General features: G+C 35.8%; 1 protein-coding gene across 1 annotated transcript; it reads right to left on the bottom strand.

Moving 5' to 3' along the window:
* Positions 1-16,642: 16,642 nt before the first annotated feature.
* On the bottom strand, positions 16,643-21,457 carry LOC122147065 (integumentary mucin C.1-like). Its single transcript, XM_042768080.1, has 6 exons — positions 21,418-21,457; positions 21,106-21,327; positions 20,296-20,397; positions 19,914-20,201; positions 17,358-17,513; positions 16,643-16,920 (listed from the first exon to the last, which is right to left on the bottom strand). Exons 1-6 carry the CDS (start codon positions 21,455-21,457, stop codon positions 16,643-16,645), a joined length of 1,086 nt encoding a protein of 361 aa, XP_042624014.1.
* Between the last annotated feature and the right edge of the window lie 1,930 nt (positions 21,458-23,387).

Consider the following 23,387-nt stretch of genomic DNA (forward strand, 5'->3'; position numbering starts at 1 on the left):
TATCTGCCTCCCTCAGCAGACTATTTTGAATTATTAACAGAGCAGATAAAATACCTATAATCATTTGTTTTGGCATGTGAGGTTTATGATTTTATAAAACATTTTTGTGCACACTTTATTTTAACATGTAGATTAATACATGTTATTTGATTACATTCAACTTATGTTGTAGTCACCCAACCATTTTTTTTTCATGTAAAATTTGGCCATCATTGTTAATGTCATTATTTTAATGTTTCTACTGTTGTTGTATTTATTAAAAAAAAAATAGTTAAAAACTGATTTTATTTTATTTTATGTATGCATGTATGTAAGCATGTATTTATTTATTTAGGGTTGTTAAAACTTTAGAATGTTAGAATAGGGGTCCTCTGGAAAAAAAAGTTTAGGAACCACTAGGTATAAAAACAATGGAAGTATATGAAACGTCCTCACTAATGTAGTGAAACAAATGTTTGTTTGATCACATTTTTTGTGTCTAGTTGCAGTGATTCCTCTTGTAGGCTTGGAACCTAAAACAAATTAACAAAACGAACACATTCAGTAATGTGTTTAAATTTTGGTTTTATTTGCATCACTACACACATCTTTTTTTTTTTTCATAAATAATAAAAGTTCTTTGTGCCCTGTAGTTCACAGCAGTAATTTTGCACATTATAAACTCTTAGTTTTACTGACATTTGCAGTCTGCTGTAGCCTGTATTATTGTAAGGTTGTACTCTCCTCTTTTGAGAAGAAGAGGCGCAGAGAATTTGTAAAGTAGAGCAATGCATTAAGCATTTTCAATTCAGTTCAATTCAAGTTTATTTGTATAGCGCTTTTTACGATACAAATCATTGCAAAGCAACTTACAGAAAATTAAGTTTCTACAATATTTAGTAGTAGCTTATCAGTGATGACTGTCAGTTTATGTGCATACGGCAGAAATGTTCCGAAAAATCAATTAAAGACGTAAACAGATGATTAACACTATTAACAGTAATTATGCAATCAAATTTATAGCAAAATGTGGTAGTTCTGTATGTTGTTTCAGGGCTACCACGTATTTTCTAAAAATATTACCAAGGGGCAACATGTAAATGACCTAGGAGAGATCCTTGTGGCACTCCATATTTTACTGGTGATAAATGAGATGACTCCCGATTTAAATAAACAAAGTGGTAGCGATCGGAAAGGTAGGATCTAACCATCTTAAAGCATTCCCCTTGAATACCTGTATAGTTTTGTAATCGATCGAGGAGTATGTCGTGATCTATCTTGTCGAACGCAGCACTAAGATTAAGTAAAACTAGCAATGAGATGCAGCCAAGTCATTTGTAATTTTAACAAGTGCAGATTCTGTGCTATGATGGGGCTTGAAACCTGACTGAAATTCTTCATAGAGATCATTTTTATGCAAGAAGGAGCACAATTGAGCAGACACAACTTTTTAAAAAATTTTAGACATAAATGGGAGATTTGAAATGGGTCTGTAATTTGCCAGTTCACTAGGATTTAGTTGTGGTTTCTTAATAAGAGGCTTAATAACCACCAGGTTGAATGATTTTGGGATGTGACCTAAAGATAACGACGAGTTAATAATATTGAGAAGCGGTTCTTCTGCTACAGGTAACAACTCTTTCAGTAATTTAGTGGGTACAGGATCTAATAAACATGTTGTTGGTTTAGATGCAGTGATAAGTTTATTTAGCTCTTCCTGTCCTATATTTGTAAAGCACTGCAGTTTATCTTTCGGTGCGATGGATAAAACTTAAGTATTAGATGCTGTAGAATCTACATTTGTTATTGTATTTCTGAGGTTATCTATTTTATCAGTGAAGAAATTCAAGTCAATACTATTAACCTGTGAGGGAATATTTAGATCGGGTGGCTTCTGGAAATTTGTTAATCTAGCCACTGTACTAAATAAAAACCTTGGATTGTTTTGGTCATTTTCTATGAGTTTGTGGATATGCTCAGCCCTGGCAGTTTTTTGAGTCTGTCTATAGCTGGACATACTGTTTTTCCACGCAATTCTAAAAACTTCCAAGTTCCTTTTTCTCCATTTGCGCTCAAGACTACGAGTTTCTTTCTTGAGAGCATTTATGGGTACACAGTAACATGGCACAGTATGTTTTTCTCTAACCTTTTTCAATTTGATGGGGGCAACAGCTTCTAATGTATTAGAGAAGATAGTGCCCATGTTGCCAGTCATTTTGTCTAGTTCATGTGTATTTATGGGTACACAGGGCAGTTGAGATAAATCAGGCAGGATATTTGCGAATCTGTCTTTGGTGGCTGGAACAATAGTTCTGCCTGTACGATAATGCAAAGCCATATAGTTAATATCATTAATACGCAGAATGCACAATACATGGAAATGGTCAGTAACATCATCACTTTGAGGTACGATATCTGTATCAGTAAGATCGATTCCATGCGATATAATTAAATCTAGCGTATGATTAAAACGATGAGTGGGCCTCGGTGACATTTTGCTTGACTCCAAAACAGTTTATTAAAACAGTAAACACAAGTCCTAATGCATCATTTGTATTATCAACGTGAATTTTTAAATCTCCGACAATTAGCGCTTTATCAACGGTAACCAACAGGTCTGAGAGGAAATCTGCAAATTCTTTTAGGAATTCTGTATATGGCCCTGGGGGTCTATACACAGTAGCCAGAGCAAGAGATACAATAGATTTATTTTGCATATTTGACAGTGTAACATTAAGCAGAAATATTTTGAATGATTTAAACCTGTATCCTGTTTTCTGGGTAACATTGAGAATATCACTATATATTGTTGCAACACCTCCCCCACGACCAGTCTGACAGGGCTCATGCTTATAACAGTAGTTTGGTGGAGTAGACTGTGTATTATCTGTGATCATTTAATTTATAATAACTGCTTTGGGTGTGAGTGATCTAATGTTTATGAGCCCAAACTTTAAAAATTGTTTTTGTTCAATTATTTTTAATTTTTCTGGTTTACTCACGATAAGATTTTTTCTAGATCCTAAATTAAATTTATATATTGACCTCACTATTCGGGGAACAGACACAGTCTTAATATATTGGACAGCGCAAGGACTTCTATCATTATCATTCTATCAGTTCTGCTCCGGCTCTGCTGGGGTGCAGGCCATCAGCGCGAAAAAGCCTAATATTTGGAATCTTTTCTTATTTCCCAGAAAAGATTCCAAATATTAATAAAGAGCAGTTTCTGTTCTTCACACCATGACTAACCATTAATTTAAAGCAAAAAGTCTACTGAACCCTTCGTATCCTCGTCGATACGTGGGAAATGGTCCTGACACGATGATCGTTGCCGCGGGCATTGTGCTGCACACCATCTCAATCAAGTCCCTCTTCAGTGTCTCCGTCTGTCGCAGTGTGGTGTCGTTAACCCCGGCATGAAGCATGACCACTCCAGGGCTTTCGTCAGCCTTCAGGATCGCAGGTATCTGCTTAGAAACATCGAGAACATAAGCTCCAGGGAAACAGTGAGTGTGCACTTTACCTTCGGCTAACGTAGCACGGATGTGTCGGATGATGGAGTCTCTGACGATCACAGCGTCCCGTTCCGTCTCGCTGGAGGGGAATGAAGTGGTTCCGGGTGGAGATCTCGAAGACCGGTGGGGGAGAGGTCATCGCCCGGGGCCTGGCTCACGTCCTCCGCTGTGGGTGTACCCAGAGTCCATGGTGTCCCGGCCCCGGAGTGAAGGACATCTGGGAAGATCGCATCCTGGGTGCACCGGGCCTGCACAGAGAAACACATGGAGTAGAGGTGGTGGGACTGTTAGCAACGCGCTGTATACTTACCCCGGACTTGTGAGCTCTCTCAGCTGGGTCTGCCTCTGCTCCAGGACCCATATCTGCTTCTCCACGGCTTCCAGCTTGAGCTGCACCGAATGCAGCTTGAACGTGTCATCACCTGCTCTCAAAGGTAGACATACATCCACCATTAAAGCAAGTAACAGTGAGTAAAGCAATGGTAATGTGTGTGAATAGAGTATTAGCAATGCACACTTGTTTAGCAGCAACCAGACTGGTGAAGCTAATGGGCTATAAGCTAATAGCAGACTCGGGAAATCAAAATAAAACTAGTGATAACAAGGCGCTCTGATTGTTTTTGTTGTAGAATACGATAGAGGATATATTCAAACGTTTTAGAAATGAAAATTATGGTGTATAAAATAGATTTTAAGATTAAAAAATAGACGATAAAGAATTAACATGACGGAGCTCAAACTCGAGACACACGGCAGCAACAAACAGAAAGTGACATTTTCCCTTCTACAGTACACAGTTTCATTCATCAGTGTCACACACACTCAGGGTTTATAAACCTAAATGCACTGACGCATACTGCTGTCTCCAGCCGCCTGTGACTCTCTGTAAGAGAACGTGTGCATATTTGTCATGGCAAATACTGCAATATTGTCTAGTCTGTCTGATAATAACATCAACTCTTTCTTTAACTTTCTAACTATACCTCATGGCCTTGACTGGGTCAAGTTGTCCAAAACAAGTTCTCTGTCTGGTTCAGTCCCTACCCTCACACTTTTATTTTATTGTTGATTTATAATGACAAATTATAAAATAATTGAAGTTGACTGCAAGAGAAAACTCAGACTAAAACTCAATAAAAAATAATTTATTAAAAAAAGTGTATAGATTAATATATATATATATATATATATATATATATATATATATATATATATATATATATATATATATATATATATATATATATATATACGCACATGAAGAGGGAGAGAGAGAGAGAGAGAGAGAGAGAGAACTAAACAAAAGTGCAGGACTGTTTTATCCTTTTTATTTATTTATTTATTTATTTGTTCAATGATATAGAAACTTTGAACAAACTGAAATTCATTCCCATACTGTAGTACAACGAAGGTTCTCAACTGGTGGGTTGAAAATGGGTCACAGTCTATTCTGTTCCGAATTTTCCATCTTTGATTTGTCAATTAAAGTTTGAGACTCTGAAATACTGCCTATACAGTATCAGTACAGTAAGCTAATGAGAATGTACTAACCACAACAAATATTCCAAACTTCATGATATTCCACACAAATCAAGTTTCTTGGAAAATGCAAAAAATCACAGTACCCTCTAGCATCAAACTGAACAAATGCACACTACAGTAGATGGTTTATCTTTGCTGCACAGGTGATTCTTCCTTGCATGAAGTGACAGACAGAGACTATTCACAAAAGCCTTGTTTCTGCAGAATGCAGCATGTATACGCAGCATGAAATTGTCTGCATATGCACTGAATACCTCGGTGGCCTAATTCATTTTCCACAACAACAACAAAGACAAATAAATTATTTAAAATTTTTTTTAAATCAAACATTGTATCTCTTAGCATTAATGTAATGTGAAAATTATCAATTTTATTGTTTAACAACATCAACAAAGGTTAATAAATGCTGTAAAATGTATACTAATGGATTAACGAATATTAACAAATGAGACCTTACTGTAAAGTGTTAGCCATTTTACTGTTATTTTTTTGAGGTATTACTGTCCTGTCTCAAAATTTTTATAAAACATCTGAAAAAATTCCTATCATACACCAACAGACATCATTTCACATAAAACAACTGCTGCTCCCAACTTTACGAACCAGCAGCTCAACTAGTTCTAAGCTCTGGATGTAATAGTTCTAGAACATCATGAGCAATAGTGTAATTCTCTGATCTATGATGCGGAAACCTGAGCGAGGTGAGATGGGATCAGTCCGTCAGGTGTGGGTTTCGTCAGCGATGGCCATTTCCCACTGTTCTGTGACAGAGACAGAGTGCCTGTTCTGGAGCCGTTCAGCCTCGCAGGACGTGTGACGGCTCTCAGACAGTCTGGAGGGAGCATATGAATTTTACACCCAGAAAGAAGCAGCATATATTAAAAAACTCTCATTTCTGTGTCAGGTAGACTTACAGGTAAGCAATCACCTTGTCACTGTGATTTTTGTCCTCAATTATTTGGTCTCATTTTTTACCTTTCAAGTGAATTTTTTCAAATTAAAATTGTTTTTGAGTTGAAGAGAAAGGAAAACATCTTGTTTTATGATTAAGCTACATTTTGTTCTCTCTCCACCTTCACTTTATATTTCTGGATCATATTGCACATGGCCAAAATTATGTGGGCACTTAAACATCACACCTATATGTGCTTATGGAACATTTAATTTCAACACCACACAGGTTCTTTATTAGCATCTATGAAGAATATTTACATTGGACACAGGGATCTTTATCATAGAAATAGTTTTTTTTTTTTTTTCAGATTATTACAATGTTATTTGATTATTAATTTATTCCTTTAATTAACGAGTTTGTTTGCCCATATGATCTTTAGGAAATTACGTTTAACTTATTTGGCTTGCTGTCCACTGATGAGGGGCTCGATGAAGCAGAGCTCTGATATACCCCCAAAGAGACTTAATGTAGGATATAATTAAAAAAGGGCAAGTCAAGTCAAGTCACCTTTATTTATATAGCACTTTAAACCAAAAATAGATTGTGTCAAAGCAACTGAACAACATTAATTGGGAAAACAGTGTGTCAATAATGCAAAATGACAAAGGCAGTTCATCATTGAATTCAGTGATGTCATCATGCAGCTCAGTTTAGTTTAAATAGTATCTTTGCAATCATTTGCAATCAAGTCAATGAAATCACTGTAAATGAAGTGTCCCCAACTAAGCAAGCCAGAGGCAACAGCGGCAAGGAACCAAAACTCCATCGGTGACAGAATGGAGAAAAAACCTTGGGAGAAACCCAGGCTCAGTCGGGGGATCAGTTCTCCTCTGACCAGACGAAACCAGCAGTTCAATTCCAGGCTGCAGCAAAGTCACATTGTGCAGAAGAATAATTTTTCAGTTTCCTGTGGTCTTGTCCTGGTGGTCGTCTGAGACAAGATCTTTACAGGGGATCTATGCCTGGGGCTCATCTAGTTGTCCTGGTCTCTGCTGTCTTTCAGGGCTGTAGAGGTCCTCTCTAGGTGCTGATCCACCATCTGATCTGGATACAGACTGGATCTGGTGGCTACATGACCTCGAAATAAGAGAGAAACAGACTAATATTAGTGTAGATGCCATTCTTCTAACGATGTAGCAAGTACATCAGTGTTATGGGAAGTGTTCCCGGTTCCGACCCCTGTTCTAGATCATTTCAGCTGCATTTTTGTGTCCCTATTATGTATGCCTCATAATAACTTCAATAAACACATTTCTATATCGTGTTTACCGTCTTCTTACAGACATGATGAGTTATGCTGTTCACAGTACATTAAATGACTCTCTATCATGATTCAAATGTGACATACATTTTTGTCAGATATTGTACTTCACAACTTTGTTTATCATGCTTTGCCTGTTTGTGTTTTGTTTACCTAATTAATGCAGCCTAAAAATCCTTTAACGGAGTTGGATATTAGAAGCCCATTAGTGTGTTGTGTAAGCCAGGTTAAAGAGATGAGTCTTTAATCTATATTTAAACTGCAAGAGTGTGTCTGCCTCCCGAACAATGTTAGGTAGGTTATTCCAGAGTTTAGGCGCTAAATCGGAAAAGGATCTGCCGCCCGCAGTTGACTTTGATATTCTAGGTATTATCAAATTTCCAGAGTTTTGAGAACACAGCGGACGTGGAGGACTATAATGTAAGAAGAGCTCATTCAAATACTGAGATGCTAGACCATTCAGGGCTTTATAAGTAATAAGCAAGATTGGGATTGGGGAGATGGAGGGATGCTGGAATAACTGAGACTGGAGAGAGGTAAGCAGCTGCTCATATACTCTGGCTGTTGATTGAAAGATTAGATGAGCTCACTCCTCCCTGACTTACATTTAGGAACTTCATTTAAAATGTTCAAAGATTTTATTTTTTTAATAGGTAGCCGGTGCAGTGTTGACAGAACTGGGCTAATATGGTCATACTTCCTGGTTCTAGTAAGAACTCTAGCTGCTGCATTTTGGATTAGCTGGAGTTTGTTTATTAAGTGTGCAGAACAACCACCCAATAAACCATTACAATAATCTAACCTTGGGGTCATAAACGGATGGATTAACATTTCTGCATTTGACATTGAGAGCATAGATCGTAATTTAGATATATATTTGAGATGGAAAAATGCAGTTTTACAAATGCTAGAAACGTGGCTTTCTAAGGAAAGATTGCTATCAAACTGTAGGTGTACAAGGTACCTAAGATGAATGTGGAGACTGGGGAGATGGAGGAATGCTGGAATAACTAAGACTGGAGAGAGGTAAGCAGCTGCTCATATGCTCTGGCTGTTGATTGAAAGATTAGATGGGCTCACTCCTCCCTGACTTACATTTAGGAACTTCATTTAAAATGTTCAAATATTTTATTATTTAAGAACTGTTTACTGACATATTCATACTGAAACATACTGTTTGCAACATTTAAGTCTATGTCTATGCTCCTCTCATTGTTTTTACACAAATCAAAGTGAATTAAGTTTGCAAGTTTCACACCTAAAGCACCAAGAAATATTGTGGGAGATTTCTTTCTAACATAAGATATAATTTTCAGTATTTTTTAAACAAAAATAATCTCCATCCTCATATTTCACATTATAGAAATGTGAAATATTTTTTACAGAATGTCAGCTGTGTCAAAAGAGTGTAAAACTGTGACTTTTGAGAATTTAGTCTTTTCACTTGTTTCTAAATTCAAACTACAATCATCCCTTGTACTTTCAGTTAATCTGCATTCTTACCTATTATAAATAAAAACTATACACAAATAAAAAAAAACCAGTGGCGCCCCCAGAAAATTTTAATAGGGGTGGCCAGATGAGGCCACAGTAAATCTTGGGGTGGCACATCAGAAAATAAATAAATAAATAAAGGGTTTGCAATATTGACAAAAAATGATATCTCTGTGATTTCTGGGATTTTATCGATAACGAAAATTTAGACAATATTTTGCTGTGTGTGTTATTGTGCTGATATCTTATTTCTAAGTGTGCTGACAGCTGAGGCTTTTTTTTTTTTTAACCTTTACGCCATTTTTTTCTAAAAGTGTGCACCATCTTTTAAGTCAGACACTTGCATTTGGGCTGTTACCAAGCAAATGCAATCACTATCAACAAAATTGATCTTTGGCAATGCAGAGAAAACAGAAACTGCATCTGAAGTGCCATTTAGATGTTTTTTACACACACTGTTTAATGGAGCTCTGAGGGACATGGAATACTTTAACCTGGAGTTACAAATTAATAAATAATGTTTTTGATATTTTTAAACATAAAACATTGAAAACTGATGTTTGAAATTGTTTAAAAAATGAAATGGTACCTTAAATGTGAAATTAAAACAGCCAGTAGGTGGAAGCGAGTCACTGTTAATAAGTGAGTCATTGCGATTGAACCGAATCATTTAAACCGTTTGATTCATTCAGGAACGAAACACTATCATGTTGCTCAGAGACACAAAACAGTGGCTGTGTTTGGAATGATTTTTGTTTTTTAGAAATAGAGCGCAAAAAGTGAATATGTTGTCTAAAACGTAAAACTCTTGATATTAACTTCTTGTTTTGATTGAACTGTTATATGAAATCAATGTCACAGTTGCAATAATGCAGACTTCTGGAGAAAAACGTCACTCTTCGTGTGATAGTAACTAAATTAAATGATATATAAATTATATAGATCTAAAATTAATAGGTTTAAAATAGATTTAAATTAATAGTAGCCACTCCAAACCACACAACTCTTAACAACATTTAGTGGCCAGAGTTTATACTCTGATCTCTAGATCATTTCAACTGCATTTTTGTGTCCCTATTATGTATGCCTCATAATAACTTCAATAAACACATTTCTATATCGTGTTTACCGTCTTCTTACAGACATGATGAGTTATGCTGTTCACAGTACATTAAATGACTCTCTATCATGATTCAGATGTGACATACATTTTAGTCAGATATTGTACTTCACAACTTTGTTTATCATGCTTTGCCTGTTTGTGTTTTGTTTAGTTCTTGTGTAGTTTTCAAATTAGAAAGTAATTTGGAACAAGTTGTTTGTCAAATTTGTCATTATTGTCAAACATTGTTTATGTTACATTTATAAGTTTTATTAATTTATTCTGAGTCCAGTTAAGGGTTGCCAGTATTTCAGTGTTTTTAAAATTTTGACTAGGGTGCCAACAGATCTAACCCTGATCATAACATAACATATTTCAACACAAGAATCTGATAGTCTTTGGTAATCTAGCACAAAATCTGAAGTACATTACAGTTAATTTAGTATAGAACAATTAATGTAAAACTGATTATGGAACATAAAATAACATTTATGACAAGGAGAAATTTAGAAACCCTCAAATATTCATTAAAATGGCATTAAAAATTATGCATGTAAAAGATTAAATTATCTTTGCATTAAAAAAGGTTCAGGAAACTCAGCAGATGAACAAGTAACAGTATCAGAGAAGCACACAGATGAGAAGCCTCAGATGCCTTCACTTCCTGTGGGACCCACTTATCTGTGAACAGGGAGTATAATGCAATGAAATGTAATGTATTTACAGCAGAAATCAACAGAAACATTCATTTACCAATGATTAAAATCACACGGCAGATCTCCTGTTCACTGCATGATGATGGTGTGCAACGGACATTTACGGTGATTCCATCACAGACACACAGGAACTGACACTCTTCACCATGCCAGAACTGCTCTCCAGGCTGCTTATAACCCCCATCATGGTGGCAGCCGCAACCAGTGGGGGGAACACAGTGATCTCCATCCAGCACCAGTCCATCATTGCACTGGCATCCCCCCTGGCATGGCAGCGTGTACTGGAATGGAAATGAGAGGCTAGGGCAGGATGCAGGACAGTTAAATTGCCAACAAAAGGAAAAAGCTTGGTGATTTTCAAACTGTTAAATCAAAGAAAGCAGATGTGGAGGATGTTTATTGTGACAATGGAATGGAAAGCGGTAGTGAGTTCTCTGATTCTAGTTTGTCTCAGAGTGACTTTTCTACCCACTGTTATGAAGGGGAGGATATTAAACTCGTTCTCAGGGCTACAAAAAACAAAATAGGGGTGCGTGTAATTGAGTATTTTCCCGACACAAAACAGTTTGTTGACAAAACCAGGCTTTTCATGTCAGAAGGCTTGTTATGTTTGCATGTCATGTGATTTTTTCAAACTAGATGCAGATAGAAAACCTGAATGGAGGGCACTGTATAAACCACCATTGACCAAAAGAGCAGGTGACTTGCAGTGGAGGATCCTTTATGGTGCTATTGCAGTAATTTTTTTCATTTCAGTTTTGAACCCAGAGATTGGTGCTGAATGGAGAGGGAAACCATTTTTCTAGGGGTGCACGATAAATATACAACGGCTCTGTGTAGTAACAGCTGCTCTATGTGAAATCAAGCACCTGATGGAATTTACCACTGATTAGAGAATCGGCTTTACTGACGAGATGTGCATTAATTATCGGCCGATATTTATCATGCACCCCTACATTTTTCATGCTTTTGTGAACTGTGCTAGATTGAAGGTTTTGTTTTTGTTGCTAGGAAATGTTTTCACATGTTGTAGCGATACCTTTTCTTTGGAAGTGTTTATTTTTGGTTTATGGAAGGAAAAGAAGATTTTTTTGTCAATTGTTGAATTTTGTATTAGGTCAAGCCAAGCTGGCTCTTTATATAAGCAGGAAGAAGAAAGTTGAACATAACCTGGAACAGAATGTAGTTGTTTTATTTTTGAATATGGTACAAGCAAGGATATTGACTGATTTTAATTATTATAAGCATGTGGATGATCTTGACACATCTGAAAGTATTTGGTGCTGTAATGGTGCTGTAATGGTGCTTTGTGTTGTTTGTTTGAAGCTGAATTCGTTTTTATATATATGTGATTTGCTTTTGTCTTCATGTAAATTATGGTTTTGATTGTACCATGATTTTCTACTTGTATTAAAGTTTTGTTAAAATTCTCTCTCTCTCTCTCTCTCTCTCCCTCTTATGAATTATGAGAACTCAGGGTATTAAAATGTGGAGGATGCATGAAATCAGATGCTGGGATGAACTTTGTGTCTGGTAAAATTCATCACCCATAAATGTAAAACACTAAAACCTCAAACTCTTAGATATTGTTGAATATATATATATATATATATATATATATATATATATATATATGAAGATTAATATAAATAATAAGGACTTAAATCATTATTTAATTTTCACACAAACGCTTATTACACATATTTTCATTAGTTCCACAATATTTTATCTACTCAAGGCTGTAATTTCTATCCCTTAAACTGTGCATTTATCAATGAGCATTATTCATGCAACCAATCATGTGCAAGCATAGGTGGGATTTCTGTTTTAATTGGTTGGAGTTCAGTGTAATGATCTATTGATGAGTCTATGAATACTGGAAGAGAAAGATCAACCGAGCAGAAATGACACAGGGAATGTTAGTCTGGAATGATTGACAGCTCTCAGCTAACATGTCTCAGATTTCACAGTACTTGCATTTAATAAATTATTGTATTAGAAATGAAGGCGTGCTCCTGTTTACATTTGTGCACAAACATTGATTAATAAGTAAACTAAAGAAAAATAAATCAGATCTCTCTCTCTCTGTGTGTGTGTGTGTGTGTGTGTGTGTGAGGTGAGGCATCCAATTTTGATGAAAAATGTGAATGTTAAGTACATCGACAAGACATTGAGTAAATCTCAGTTTAAAATGTTTTTGTAAAGTGACTATTAGACTATTAGTTTTTGTAAAGTGACTTTTTTTTTTTTTTTTTTTTTTTTTTTACAGATGTCTTCCACATTTGTGTTTCAAAATGTATTACACAGTTTAATAAGTTCCAACCATGCCAATACTGACAAGCCTATTAAAATATAGGCTATATAAAAAGTTTCACACACACGCGCGCACACACACACACACACACACACACACACACACACACACACACACACACACACGCACACACACACACACAGACAAATATCTTTTTTTGTGTGTGTGTGTTCAACAAAAGAAATAAACTCATACAGGTTTGGAACAAGTGGAGGGTGAGTTAATGATGACAGAATGTTCATTCTGAAAGTGAACTAATCCTTTTAGAAACTGTATTAGTATAATGTACAGAAGACTTAATTTATATAATAATTATTATTATTATTATTAAATATGTAGCAAAATCTTCACACATGGTTACAGAAGAATGATTTAACAAATTGTAAGATTAATTATTTAAAATAAAAATAAAATAATAGAAAAAACACTCTAGGATTGTTACCATTTTCATTAATTAATAATAATAATAATAATAATAATAATAATAATAATAATAGTAATTGTATTTCAGAGTCCCCTTTTGTGTGTGTGTGTGTTTGTGTGTGTGTGTGTTTGTGTGTGTGTGTGTGTGTGTGTGTGTGTGTGTGTGTGTGTGTGTGTGTATACCTGAATGTTATTCATTAGAATCTCATGATGACCTGACAGGTGCGTTTATTCTTCCACTGCAATTTATTAGATATGGATCCTATTTTGACTTTCTCTGGAGCCACTATGTACAGTACATAATTAATTTTAAGAAGACATTAAAACTATCAACCACTTGTGTTAATTTCTGTTGTTCCATCCGTTGTGGTGCTTTCTGTCATTGTAGTGCTTTTCGATGATGTTATCTAAGTTGTGGTGCTTCCCGTTGTTGTAGGATCTGCTGTTGTATTTTCTGAAGTTGTGGTACCAGTGGTGGTACTTTCTGTTGTTGTGGTGTCCTTTGTGGTGCTTTCTGATATGATATAACAGGAAAACATTTACCAGACTTTGTTTAGCACTTTTAATACATAAAATGCAGAACGTAGTGCTTTACAAGAAGAAGAAGAAGAAGAAGAAGAAGAAGGAAAAAAAAAAACTACAAACTTCACACAACAACGAATACTGATATCAGTATACTAAAAATATTTTTCAAAGACTTTTCTTGACTTGTGTTTTGAAAAGCTGAAAGATTGAAGCCTGTCTAATTTAAATTTGTTGACGGTTCCAAATTTTGGGGTATAGTGGCTAAAATAAGCACACAGATTCACTTAGGATTTATTGTATAGTTCGCCAAAATAACTATGATTTCGAACATATTAACATAAAAATCAATCCTTTCTTGAACTGACAACCAGTATAATTGTATTAAAACTATTAATATGGTTTCTCCTTCTTGATTTAGTCAGTTTTGACCGCTGCATTTTGTATCAATTGTAGCTAAGCTATGAGACAGTATACATAGCATTACAGTAATCACGATGAGCAAAAAATTTTTTTGTCCCTTGATTTATTTGAGATTTAAAACTACTGTTACTACAAACAAAGTAAACCTCTTTAACTGTCACCCCCCTTTTTTGAACATAGACGTGAAAGTACATATTCAAACTTAATTGTTATAATTCATAAACGCTTTTGAATACAGACCAAAGGTTGGTCTCTTTAAAAAGAAAACAATCAGAATATCACATCACAACAAATAAAATCACAAAAAATGAATAAAAAAGTTATAGAAGTTTAAATTTACTGTAAAGAAAATGTACTGTACTATTTTTAAAAATATGTTTTAATCCAAAATTAATATAAAATTAAAGCCCTATGTCTAAATAATTTGTGTTCCAAATTTGAAGTTGGTATAAAAAAAACTGAGGTTCCTATGCAATTTTGTTTAGGTGTTATACCACAAACAGCCACCGGATGCCATTCAAACTCCACTGAATTTTTTGATGAATTTTTCTGTCACAAATGTATCAATTTCTCTCTCAATATTATGTCTATATTCCAAATATGGAATCTTGAGACTCAGACCTTTCCAGCGATATGTATTTTTTTCTAAAGTTTTGATTCTAAAAGACTGTAATATATTTGGAATATGACACCTCCCACAAAGCGGGGGAGGAGCTCGCTAAAAGATTTTAAGGTAAGATTTCCATGGTAACGCAGTGTCCGATTTCAAAATGGTTTTCACAGGATGAATTTGGAGGTTTTAAGCTTTCAAATGATATATAATTTATGATGATTGCTAAAACATGTGATAGGGTAAAAGGAAGCAAGAAAGATTTTTTGTGACAAAGGTCATAACTCCTGTTATGATGTATATGTTTTGAGGTGCACTCTTGTCATAAATTAATCTATTACTGCTCCTACATATTTTTTTAACAACAAAGATTGGTCAAATATCTATTTAGGAGTCTTAGACCTTTCCAACGATATATAAAATCCCACAATTACCCAGCTATATTTATGTTATGTAAGGAGGATCTGACTGTGGGAGGAGAAATAGTCTGTGTCTCATGAGGGCTCCAAAACTACTGTTACTACAAACAAAGTAAAAAAAAAACCTATGTGTGATTATGGACTATGATTTGCATAGTCCATAATCACACATAGGTTTTTTACTTAGTTTGAAGAATAAATGTGCATAATCCAGCTTCTGTCCTTCCTCGTTCATGTTCAGCGCCCTTAATAAGAGTTTCACTTTTATCTTCATGCAACAGTGTCTCTGAAATCAACTGAAATGTTTAATTGTATTTCAGCAGCGTAAAAATGCTAATTCATCCAATGTTTCTGAGTTATATTGACCAGAAGTATAATGTTTATTGAAAACAAAAGTAGCCCGAGAATTGATTCTTCAGAAACACCATATAGTATTTAATATTTATTTGATACATAGTCACCTATATTAATAAATTATTACCTTTCTGCAATATATGTCTTGAACCGATTTAGAATATTACCGGAGAGACCAATTTTCCAGTCAATTTATTTATTTATTTTTTTCTCAGCTGTAAATTTTAAAGCATCAGAGAAACTTCCTGTTTTCAGAGAGCTGTTAACTATATTAATTAAGGTCATTTAAACAACATACTTTAGGTACAGGGTCAAGATAGGGTCAAGGAATGCACTTTCAGAGTGCACTGTTTTTATATACCTGAATATCATTTATTAGAATCTCATGATGACCTGTGTGTTTATTCTTCCACTACAAGCCTGATATTTTCCTTAAATATTAATCTGATATTTATTACAAAGAAAACAATCCTTTTTTTTTTCATAAGTGGAGCCTCAACAACAGTATATTTAAAATAATTGGTAAAAAATCAATTAAGGGTCAAGATGGGAACATCTCCGAGAATTAGTTTGCAGAAGATACTCTTTATTAACTGTCCTACACATTTCCATTTTATGCTGTAGATATATTCTTGATTCTTCTACAGATATGTAATCAATAGAAGTCATAAACTGTATTCTCTCATAAACATGCAGTAGAATCCTTAAACATTTTTACAGAGGGCTGATTTAAATAATTGTAAGGGTGGTTATTAAAAGACAATCAATAGTATAAAAAAGCATTCTGTGATTGTTACCATTTTCATTAATACATTTTTAAATAAAATTATTATCTTTCAGAGTGCATAGTTTTTATATATTTTTATTTCTATAATGCTATTTAATAGAATCTCACTATGAACTAACATGTGCGTTTATTCCTTCAGGGCAATTTATTAGATATGGATCTTATTTGAATTTTATCTAGAGCCACTGTATACAGAAAATACTTTAAAAAGACATTAAATCTATTAACCTATTGTGGGAATTTCTGTTGTTCTCTCAGTTGTGGTGCTTTCTGTTGTTGTGGTTTCCAATGTTGTACTTTCTGAAGTTCTGGTGGTGCTTTCTGTTGTTGTACTTTCTGGAGTGGTTGTGCCAGTGGTTGTACTTTCTGTCACTGTGGTGCTTTCAGTAGTTGTGGTACCTGAGGTGGTGCTTTGTGTTGTTGTAGTGTCTGTTGTGGTGCTTTCTGGTGTTATGGTACCTGTGGTGGTGCTTTTTGGTGTTGTAGTGTCTGTTGTGGTCTCTTCTGTTGTTTTTTCACCTGTTGAAGTACCTTCTGTCATTCTATCTTTTGTTGTGGTCTCTGTTGTGGTCTCGGTTGTAGTGCTTTCTGGTGTTGTGGTACCTGTAGTGGTACTTTCTGGTGTTGTAGTGTCTGTTGTTGTCTCGGTTGTGGTGCTTTCTGATGTTGTCGTACCTGTGGTGGTGCTTTCTGTTGTTGTAGTGTCTGTTGTGGTCTCGGCTGTTGTGGTACCTGTAGTGGTGCTTTCTGGTGTTGTAGTGTCTGTTGTTGTTTCGGTTGTTGTGCTTTCTGGTGCTTTCTGCTGTTGTAGTGCCTGTGGTCGTGCTTTCTGTTGTTGCAGGTTGTCTTACCTGTAGCTTTCCACACTTCTGATTTACTTTCTTGTACTTTCTGAATGTATAATACCAGGGTAGTGGTGCTTTTGTGTTGCTTTCTACCTGTTGTGGTCTCGGTTGTTGTGCTTTCTGTTGTTGTGGTACCTGTAGTGGTGCTTTCTGTTGTGGTCTCGGTTGTTGTGCTTTCTGGTGTTGTGGTACCTGTAGTGGTACTTTCTGGCATTGTAGTGTCTGTTTTGGTCTCGGTTGTGGTGCTTTCTGGTGTTGTGGTACCTGTGGTGGTGCTTTCTGTTGTGGTCTCTGTGGTCTGTTGTGGTGCTCTCTGGTGGTTGTTGCTCTTTCTTTCTTTCTTGTGTTACCATAGTTTCTGCTTTCTTCTCATATGTTGTGGTACCTGTGGTGGTGCTTTCTGGTGTTTGTAGTGTCTGCAGTGGTCTCGGTTGTGGTACTTTCTGAAGTTGTAATACCAGTGGTGGTACTTTCTGAATGTTGTAATAGCTGTTGTTTACTTTCTGTTGTTTTGTCGGTTGTTGTGTTGTTGTGTTTTCGTGGTTCTGTTTGTGTGCTTTCTGGTGTGGTGTGGGTAGCTGTATTTTGTAGTTGTGGTTCTGGAGTTGTTTCTGTTTCTGTTTGTGTTTGTGGTCTCAGGTTGTGGTGTGTGGTGTTGTTGTGGTACTTTTGTGTTATTGTTGTGGTGTTTCAGTTTTGTTTCTCTGTCTCCATTGTTGTACTTCCTGTAATTGTCGTTCCATCTGTTGTAACATCCTCCATTGTGGTGCTTTCTGTTATTACATAATAACATATTAACCAAACTTTTGCTTTCTGTTGTTGCAGTCTCCGTTGTGGTACTTTCTGTTATTATATAATAACATATTAACCAAACTTTGTTTAGCACTTTTAATATCTAAAATCCAGCTCAAAGTGCCTAACAAGAAAAACAAATAACAAAAAAAACTACAAACAAAATTAAAAACGTTCAACATTGACACTGCAACCTCACTAAAACAATGAATACTGGTATCAGTATATAAAATAATAATAATAATTAAAAAAGACTTCACTTGTGTTTTGAAAATCTGAAAGATTGAAACCTGTCTAATTTAAATTGGTTGACAGTTCCAAATGTTGGCTAAACGAAGCAGCAAAGATTCACATAGGAATTGTTTTTTTTTTTTTTTTTTTTTTTTTTTTTTTTTTTTTTGCACTAGTTTTTTTAAGCATTCCAATAAGACCTGCACTAAAACATTTTTTTTCGAACTGGCAACCATTGTAATTTTATTAAAACTATTAATATGGTTCTCTCTTTTGTGATTTAGTCAGTGTTAATCAAGATGACATTTTGTATCAATTTTAGCTAAGCTATGAGACAGTATACATAGCATAACAGTAATCAAGATGAGCAAAAATAATAAGTTTTTGTCACTTGATTAATCTGATATTTAAAAGTCATAGTCCATAATCACACATAGGTTCTTTACTTTTGTCTTAGTTTGTAGATTAATGCAGCATAATCCAGATTCTTTCCTTCCTCTTTCATGCTCAGCGCCCTCAATAAGAGTTTCACTTTTATCTTCATGCAAGAGTGTCTCTGAAATCCTCTGAAATTTATAATTATATATCATCGACATAAAATTGTTAATTCATCCCATGTTTCTGAGTTATACTGACCAGAAATGTAATTTATAATGAAAATAAAAGTAACCCAAGAATTATACTTTAGGAACACCATATAGTATTTAACATATCTATGATACATAGTTTACCTATATTAATAAAATATTACCTTTCTGCAATATGTCTTGAACCAATTTAGAATATTACTGGAGAGACCAATTTCCAGTCAGTTAAGCAAAATTAAATGATCATGTGTCAAATGCTTCACTTAGGTCAAAAAGGATTAAGACTGATGTATTGTTCATATTTTGTTTTTATTTTAAATTATTTACTACTTTAAATTTGTTTACATACTTAAAAATTATATGGTAGAAATTGGTCTCAGACTATTATAGAGAAAAAAATTAGATTTCTTCCCCCCATAATTGTCGTCTGTAAATTTGAAAGCATTTGAGAGACTTCCTGTTTTCAGAGAGCCGTTAACAATATTAATTAAGGACATAGTCATTTAAAGAGCATACAATAGGTATAGGGTCAAGACAAGAATATCACTGGGAAACAGTTTGCAAAAGTTTCTGTTTATTAGCCCTCCTGAACACTTCCATTTTATGGGGTGGGTATATGATTCTTCTTGATTTCACTATTGAAATTTTATCAGTATAATGTACAGAAGACTTAATTTGTTTTATTATTATTATTAATATTATTATTTATTCAATATGCAGGAAAATTTTCACACATGGTTACAGAAGGATGATTTAACAAATTATGAGATTAGTAACCTTGAAAAAAACACTCTGGGATTGTTACCATTTCCACTGATACATTATTTATTTATTTGTTTTTAATAAAATAATTGGCTTTCAGAGTGCACTGTTTTTTATATATACCTGAATGTTATTTATTGGATATTTATTATCTCACGATGATCTAACAGGTGCATTTATTCCTTAAGGGCAATTTATTAAATATGGATCTTATTTGAAATTTCTCTGCAGCCACTTTAGGCAGAAAAGTTTTTTAAAACACTTTAATACTATCCACCTTTTGTTGTAATTTCTGTTGTTGTCTCGGTTGTTGTGGTACCCGCTGTGGTGCTTTCTGTTGTTGTCTCGGTTGTTGTGCTTTCTGGAGTTGTGGTACCCGTTGTGGTGCTTTCTGTTGTTGTGGTCTCAGTTGTTGTGCTTTCTGGAGTTGTGGTACCTATGGTAGTGCTTTCTGGTGTTGTGGTCTCTGTTGTGGTCTCGGCTGTTGTGGTACCTGTAGTGGTGCTTTCTGGTGTTGTAGTGTCTGTTGTGGTCTCGGTTGTGGTGCTTTCAGGTGTTGTGGTACCTGTAGTGGTACTTTCTGGTACCTTTATACTTGCATTCTGGTGTTGTAGTGTCTGTTGTGGTCTCGGTTGTGGTGCTTTCAGGTGTTGTGGTACCTGTAGTGGTACTTTCTGGTGTTGTGGTACCTGTGGTGGTGCTTTCTGTTGTTGTGATCTCTGTTGTGGTCTCAGTTGTTGTGCTTTCTGGTGTTGTGGTACCTGTAGTGGTAAACTTTTTGTGTTGTTGTTTTGTTTGTTGTGCTTTTCGGTTTTGTTGTACTTTTTGTGTTGTGGTTTCTGTTGTTGGTGCTTTCTGTTGTTGTAGTGTTGTTGTGGTCTTCAGGTGTTGTTGTACCTGTAGTGGTGCTTTTTCTGGTGTTGTAATGTTTCTGTTGTGGTCCTCGGTTTTGATGCTTTCTTTTGTTGTGGTACCTGTGGTGCTGCTTTCTGTTGTTGTAGTTTCTGTTGTTGTCTCGGCTGTTGTGATTTCTGGTGTTGTGGTACCTGTAGTGGTGCTTTCTGTTGTTGTGGTCTCGGTTGTTTTGCTTTCTGTTGTTGTGGTACCTGTAGTGGTGCTTTCCATTGTTGTAGTGTCTGTTATTGTCTCGGTTGTTGTGCTTTCTGGTGTTGTGGTACCTGTAGTGGTGCTTTCTGGTGTTGTAGTACCTGTGGTAGTGCTTTCTGTTGTTGTGGTCTCTGTTGTGGTCTCGGTTGTTGTGCTTTCTGGTGTTGTGGTACCTGTAGTGGTGCTTTCTGTTGTTGTAGTGTCTGTTGAGGTCTCAGCTGTTGTGGTACCTGTAGTGGTGCTTTCAGGTGTTGTAGTGTCTGTAGTGGTCTCGGTTGTGGTGCTTTCTGAAGTTGTAATAGCAGTGGTGGTACTTTCTGTTGTTGTGGTCTCGGTTGTTGTGCTTTCTGGTGTTGTGGTACCTGTAGTGGTACTTTCTGGTGTTGTAGTGTCTGTTGTTGTCTCGGTTGTTGTGCTTTCTGGTGTTGTGGTACCTGTTGTGGTGCTTTCTGTTGTTGTGGTCTCGGTTGTTGTGCTTTCTGCTGTTGTGGTACCTGTTGGTGGTGCTTTCTTGTTGTTGTGTTCTGTTGTTGTGGTCTCCTTTTGTGGTGGTTTCTGGTGTTGTAGTGCCTGTGGTGGTGTTTCTGTTGTTGGTGTGTACTGTGTGGTTGTCTTCTGTTGTTGTGTTGTTGTGGTGCTGGGTTGTAATACCTGTTGTGGTTCTCAGGTCGTACCTTGTGGTTTCTGTTGTTGTGTGGGTCTGTTGTATTTCATAATACCATTGTTGTTACTTTCTTTTTTATTTCTTTTTGTGTGGTACCTGTAGTGTGGTTGTGGTTTCTGTTGTTGTGTGTACCTGTCTGTTGTGTGCTTTCTGTTGTGTTGTAGTGCGTGTGTTGTGGTACCTGTGGTGGTGGTACCTGTTGTGGTGCTGTCTGTTGTTGTTGTGTCTGTTGTGGTACCTGTGTTGGTGCTTTCTGGTGTTTGTAGTGTGTTGTGTTGTCTCGGTGTTACTTTATGGTGTTGTGGTACCTGTTGTGGTGCTTTCTGTTGTTGTGGCTCATGTCTGTTGTGGTCTGTTGTGTGGTGTGTCTGTTGTTTTCTCGGTACTGTTGTGTTTCTGGTGTTGTGGTAGTGTTGTGGTACCTGTGGTGTGTGCTTTCTGTTGTTGTTTCTGGTTGTTGTGCTTTCTGGTGTTGTGGTACTTTCTGGTGTTGGTACTGTTGTGTTGTTTCTGGTGTTGTGGTGTTGTGTTGTGGTGTCTGTGTGTGTTTGGTTTCAGTGTGTTGGTGCTTTTTGTTGTCGTTGTGTGGTGGTTGTGGTCTCAGCTGTGTGGTACCTGTTGTGGTGTTTTCTGTTGTTGTTTTCTGTCTGTTGTGGTTTCTGTTGTCGGTGTGCTTTCTGTGGTGTTGTATTCTGTGCTGTGGTCTGGTTGAGGTACTTTCTGGTGTGGTTGTAACTCTGTTGTGGTGTGGTCGGTTTTTCGTTGTGGGTTCTGTTGTTGTGGTACCTGTAGGTGGTTTCTGGTGTTGTAGTTTCTGTTTGTGGTCTCGGTTGTTGATTGGTACCTGTGTGGTGCTTTCTGTGTCTGTTTTCTGTGTTGTGGTCTCAGCTGTTGTGGTCTGGTGTAGTGGTGCTTTCTGTGGTGTGGTGCTTTCTGTTGTGGTGGTCTGTTGTTGTGGGTAAATGTTGTGGTGGTGCTTTCTGTTGTTGTAGTTTCTGTTGTTGTCTCGGCTGTTGTGGTACCTGTGGTGGTGCTTTCTGTTGTTGTGGTCTCTAGTGGTGGTTGTGGTTTGTTGTGCTGGGTGTGGAACTTTCTGTTGTTGTGGTCTCCGTTTTGTTTATTTCTGTTAATATCTGTTGTGGTCTCGGTTGTTGTGCTGGGTGTGGAACTTTCTGTTGTTGTGGTCTCCGTTGTGGTGCTTTCTGTTATTATATAATAGTAAAATATTAACCAAACTTTGTTTAGCACTTTTAATATCTAAAATCCAGCTCAAAGTGACTAACAAGAAAAAAAAAAAAAAACTACAAACAAAATTAAAACCGTTCAACATTGCTTTCTGCAACCTTGTGGTAACAATGATTACGCAACCAGTGTAATTTTATTAAAACTATTTCTCGAACTGGCAACCAGTGTAATTTTATTAAAACTATTAATATGGTCTCTCTTTCGTTGTTAGTCAGTGTTTTGGTCCGCCGCATTTTGTGTATCAATTTAGCTTAAGCTATGAGACAGTATGGTGGCATGTTGTTAATCATGATGAGAAAAAAATGGTAATTTCTGTCAACTTGATTAATCTGATATTTAAAGTCATAGTTGTTGTAATCACACATTGGTTCTTTACTTTTGTCTTAGTTTGTAAATTAATGCAGCATAATCCAGATTCTTTCCTTCCTCTTTCATGAACAGCGCCCTCAATAAGAGTTTCACTTTTATCTTCATGCAAGAGTGTCTCTGAAATACTCTGAAATTTGGTACCGTATATCATCGACATAAAAATTAATAATTCATCCCATGTTTCTGAGTTATACTGACCAGAAATGTAATTTATAATGAAAATAAAAGTAACCCAAGAATTATATCTTTAGTTGTGGTACTATAGTATTTAACATATCTATGATACATAGTTACCTATATTAATAAAATGTTACCTTTCTGCAAAATATGTCTTGAACCAATTTAGAATATTACTGGAGAGACCAA

The sequence above is a fragment of the Cyprinus carpio genome, chromosome A12, assembly GCF_018340385.1.
Source record: "Cyprinus carpio isolate SPL01 chromosome A12, ASM1834038v1, whole genome shotgun sequence".
Taxonomy (NCBI): domain Eukaryota; kingdom Metazoa; phylum Chordata; class Actinopteri; order Cypriniformes; family Cyprinidae; genus Cyprinus; species Cyprinus carpio.

Excerpts from the sequence above, each read along its gene's own strand:
- LOC122147065 (XM_042768080.1), bottom strand. The coding sequence starts at position 21,457 with ATGAAATACAACAGACCCACACAACAACAGAAACCACAAG. Across the intron at positions 21,328-21,417 it reads ACAACAACAGAAACCACAAG|AAACACCACCACAGGCACTA; the intron begins GTACGACCTGAG and ends CACCAACAACAG. Across the intron at positions 17,514-19,913 it reads AACAGAAATTACAACAAAAG|AAAGCACCACAACCGAGACC; the intron begins GTGGATAGTATT and ends CCACAACACCAG.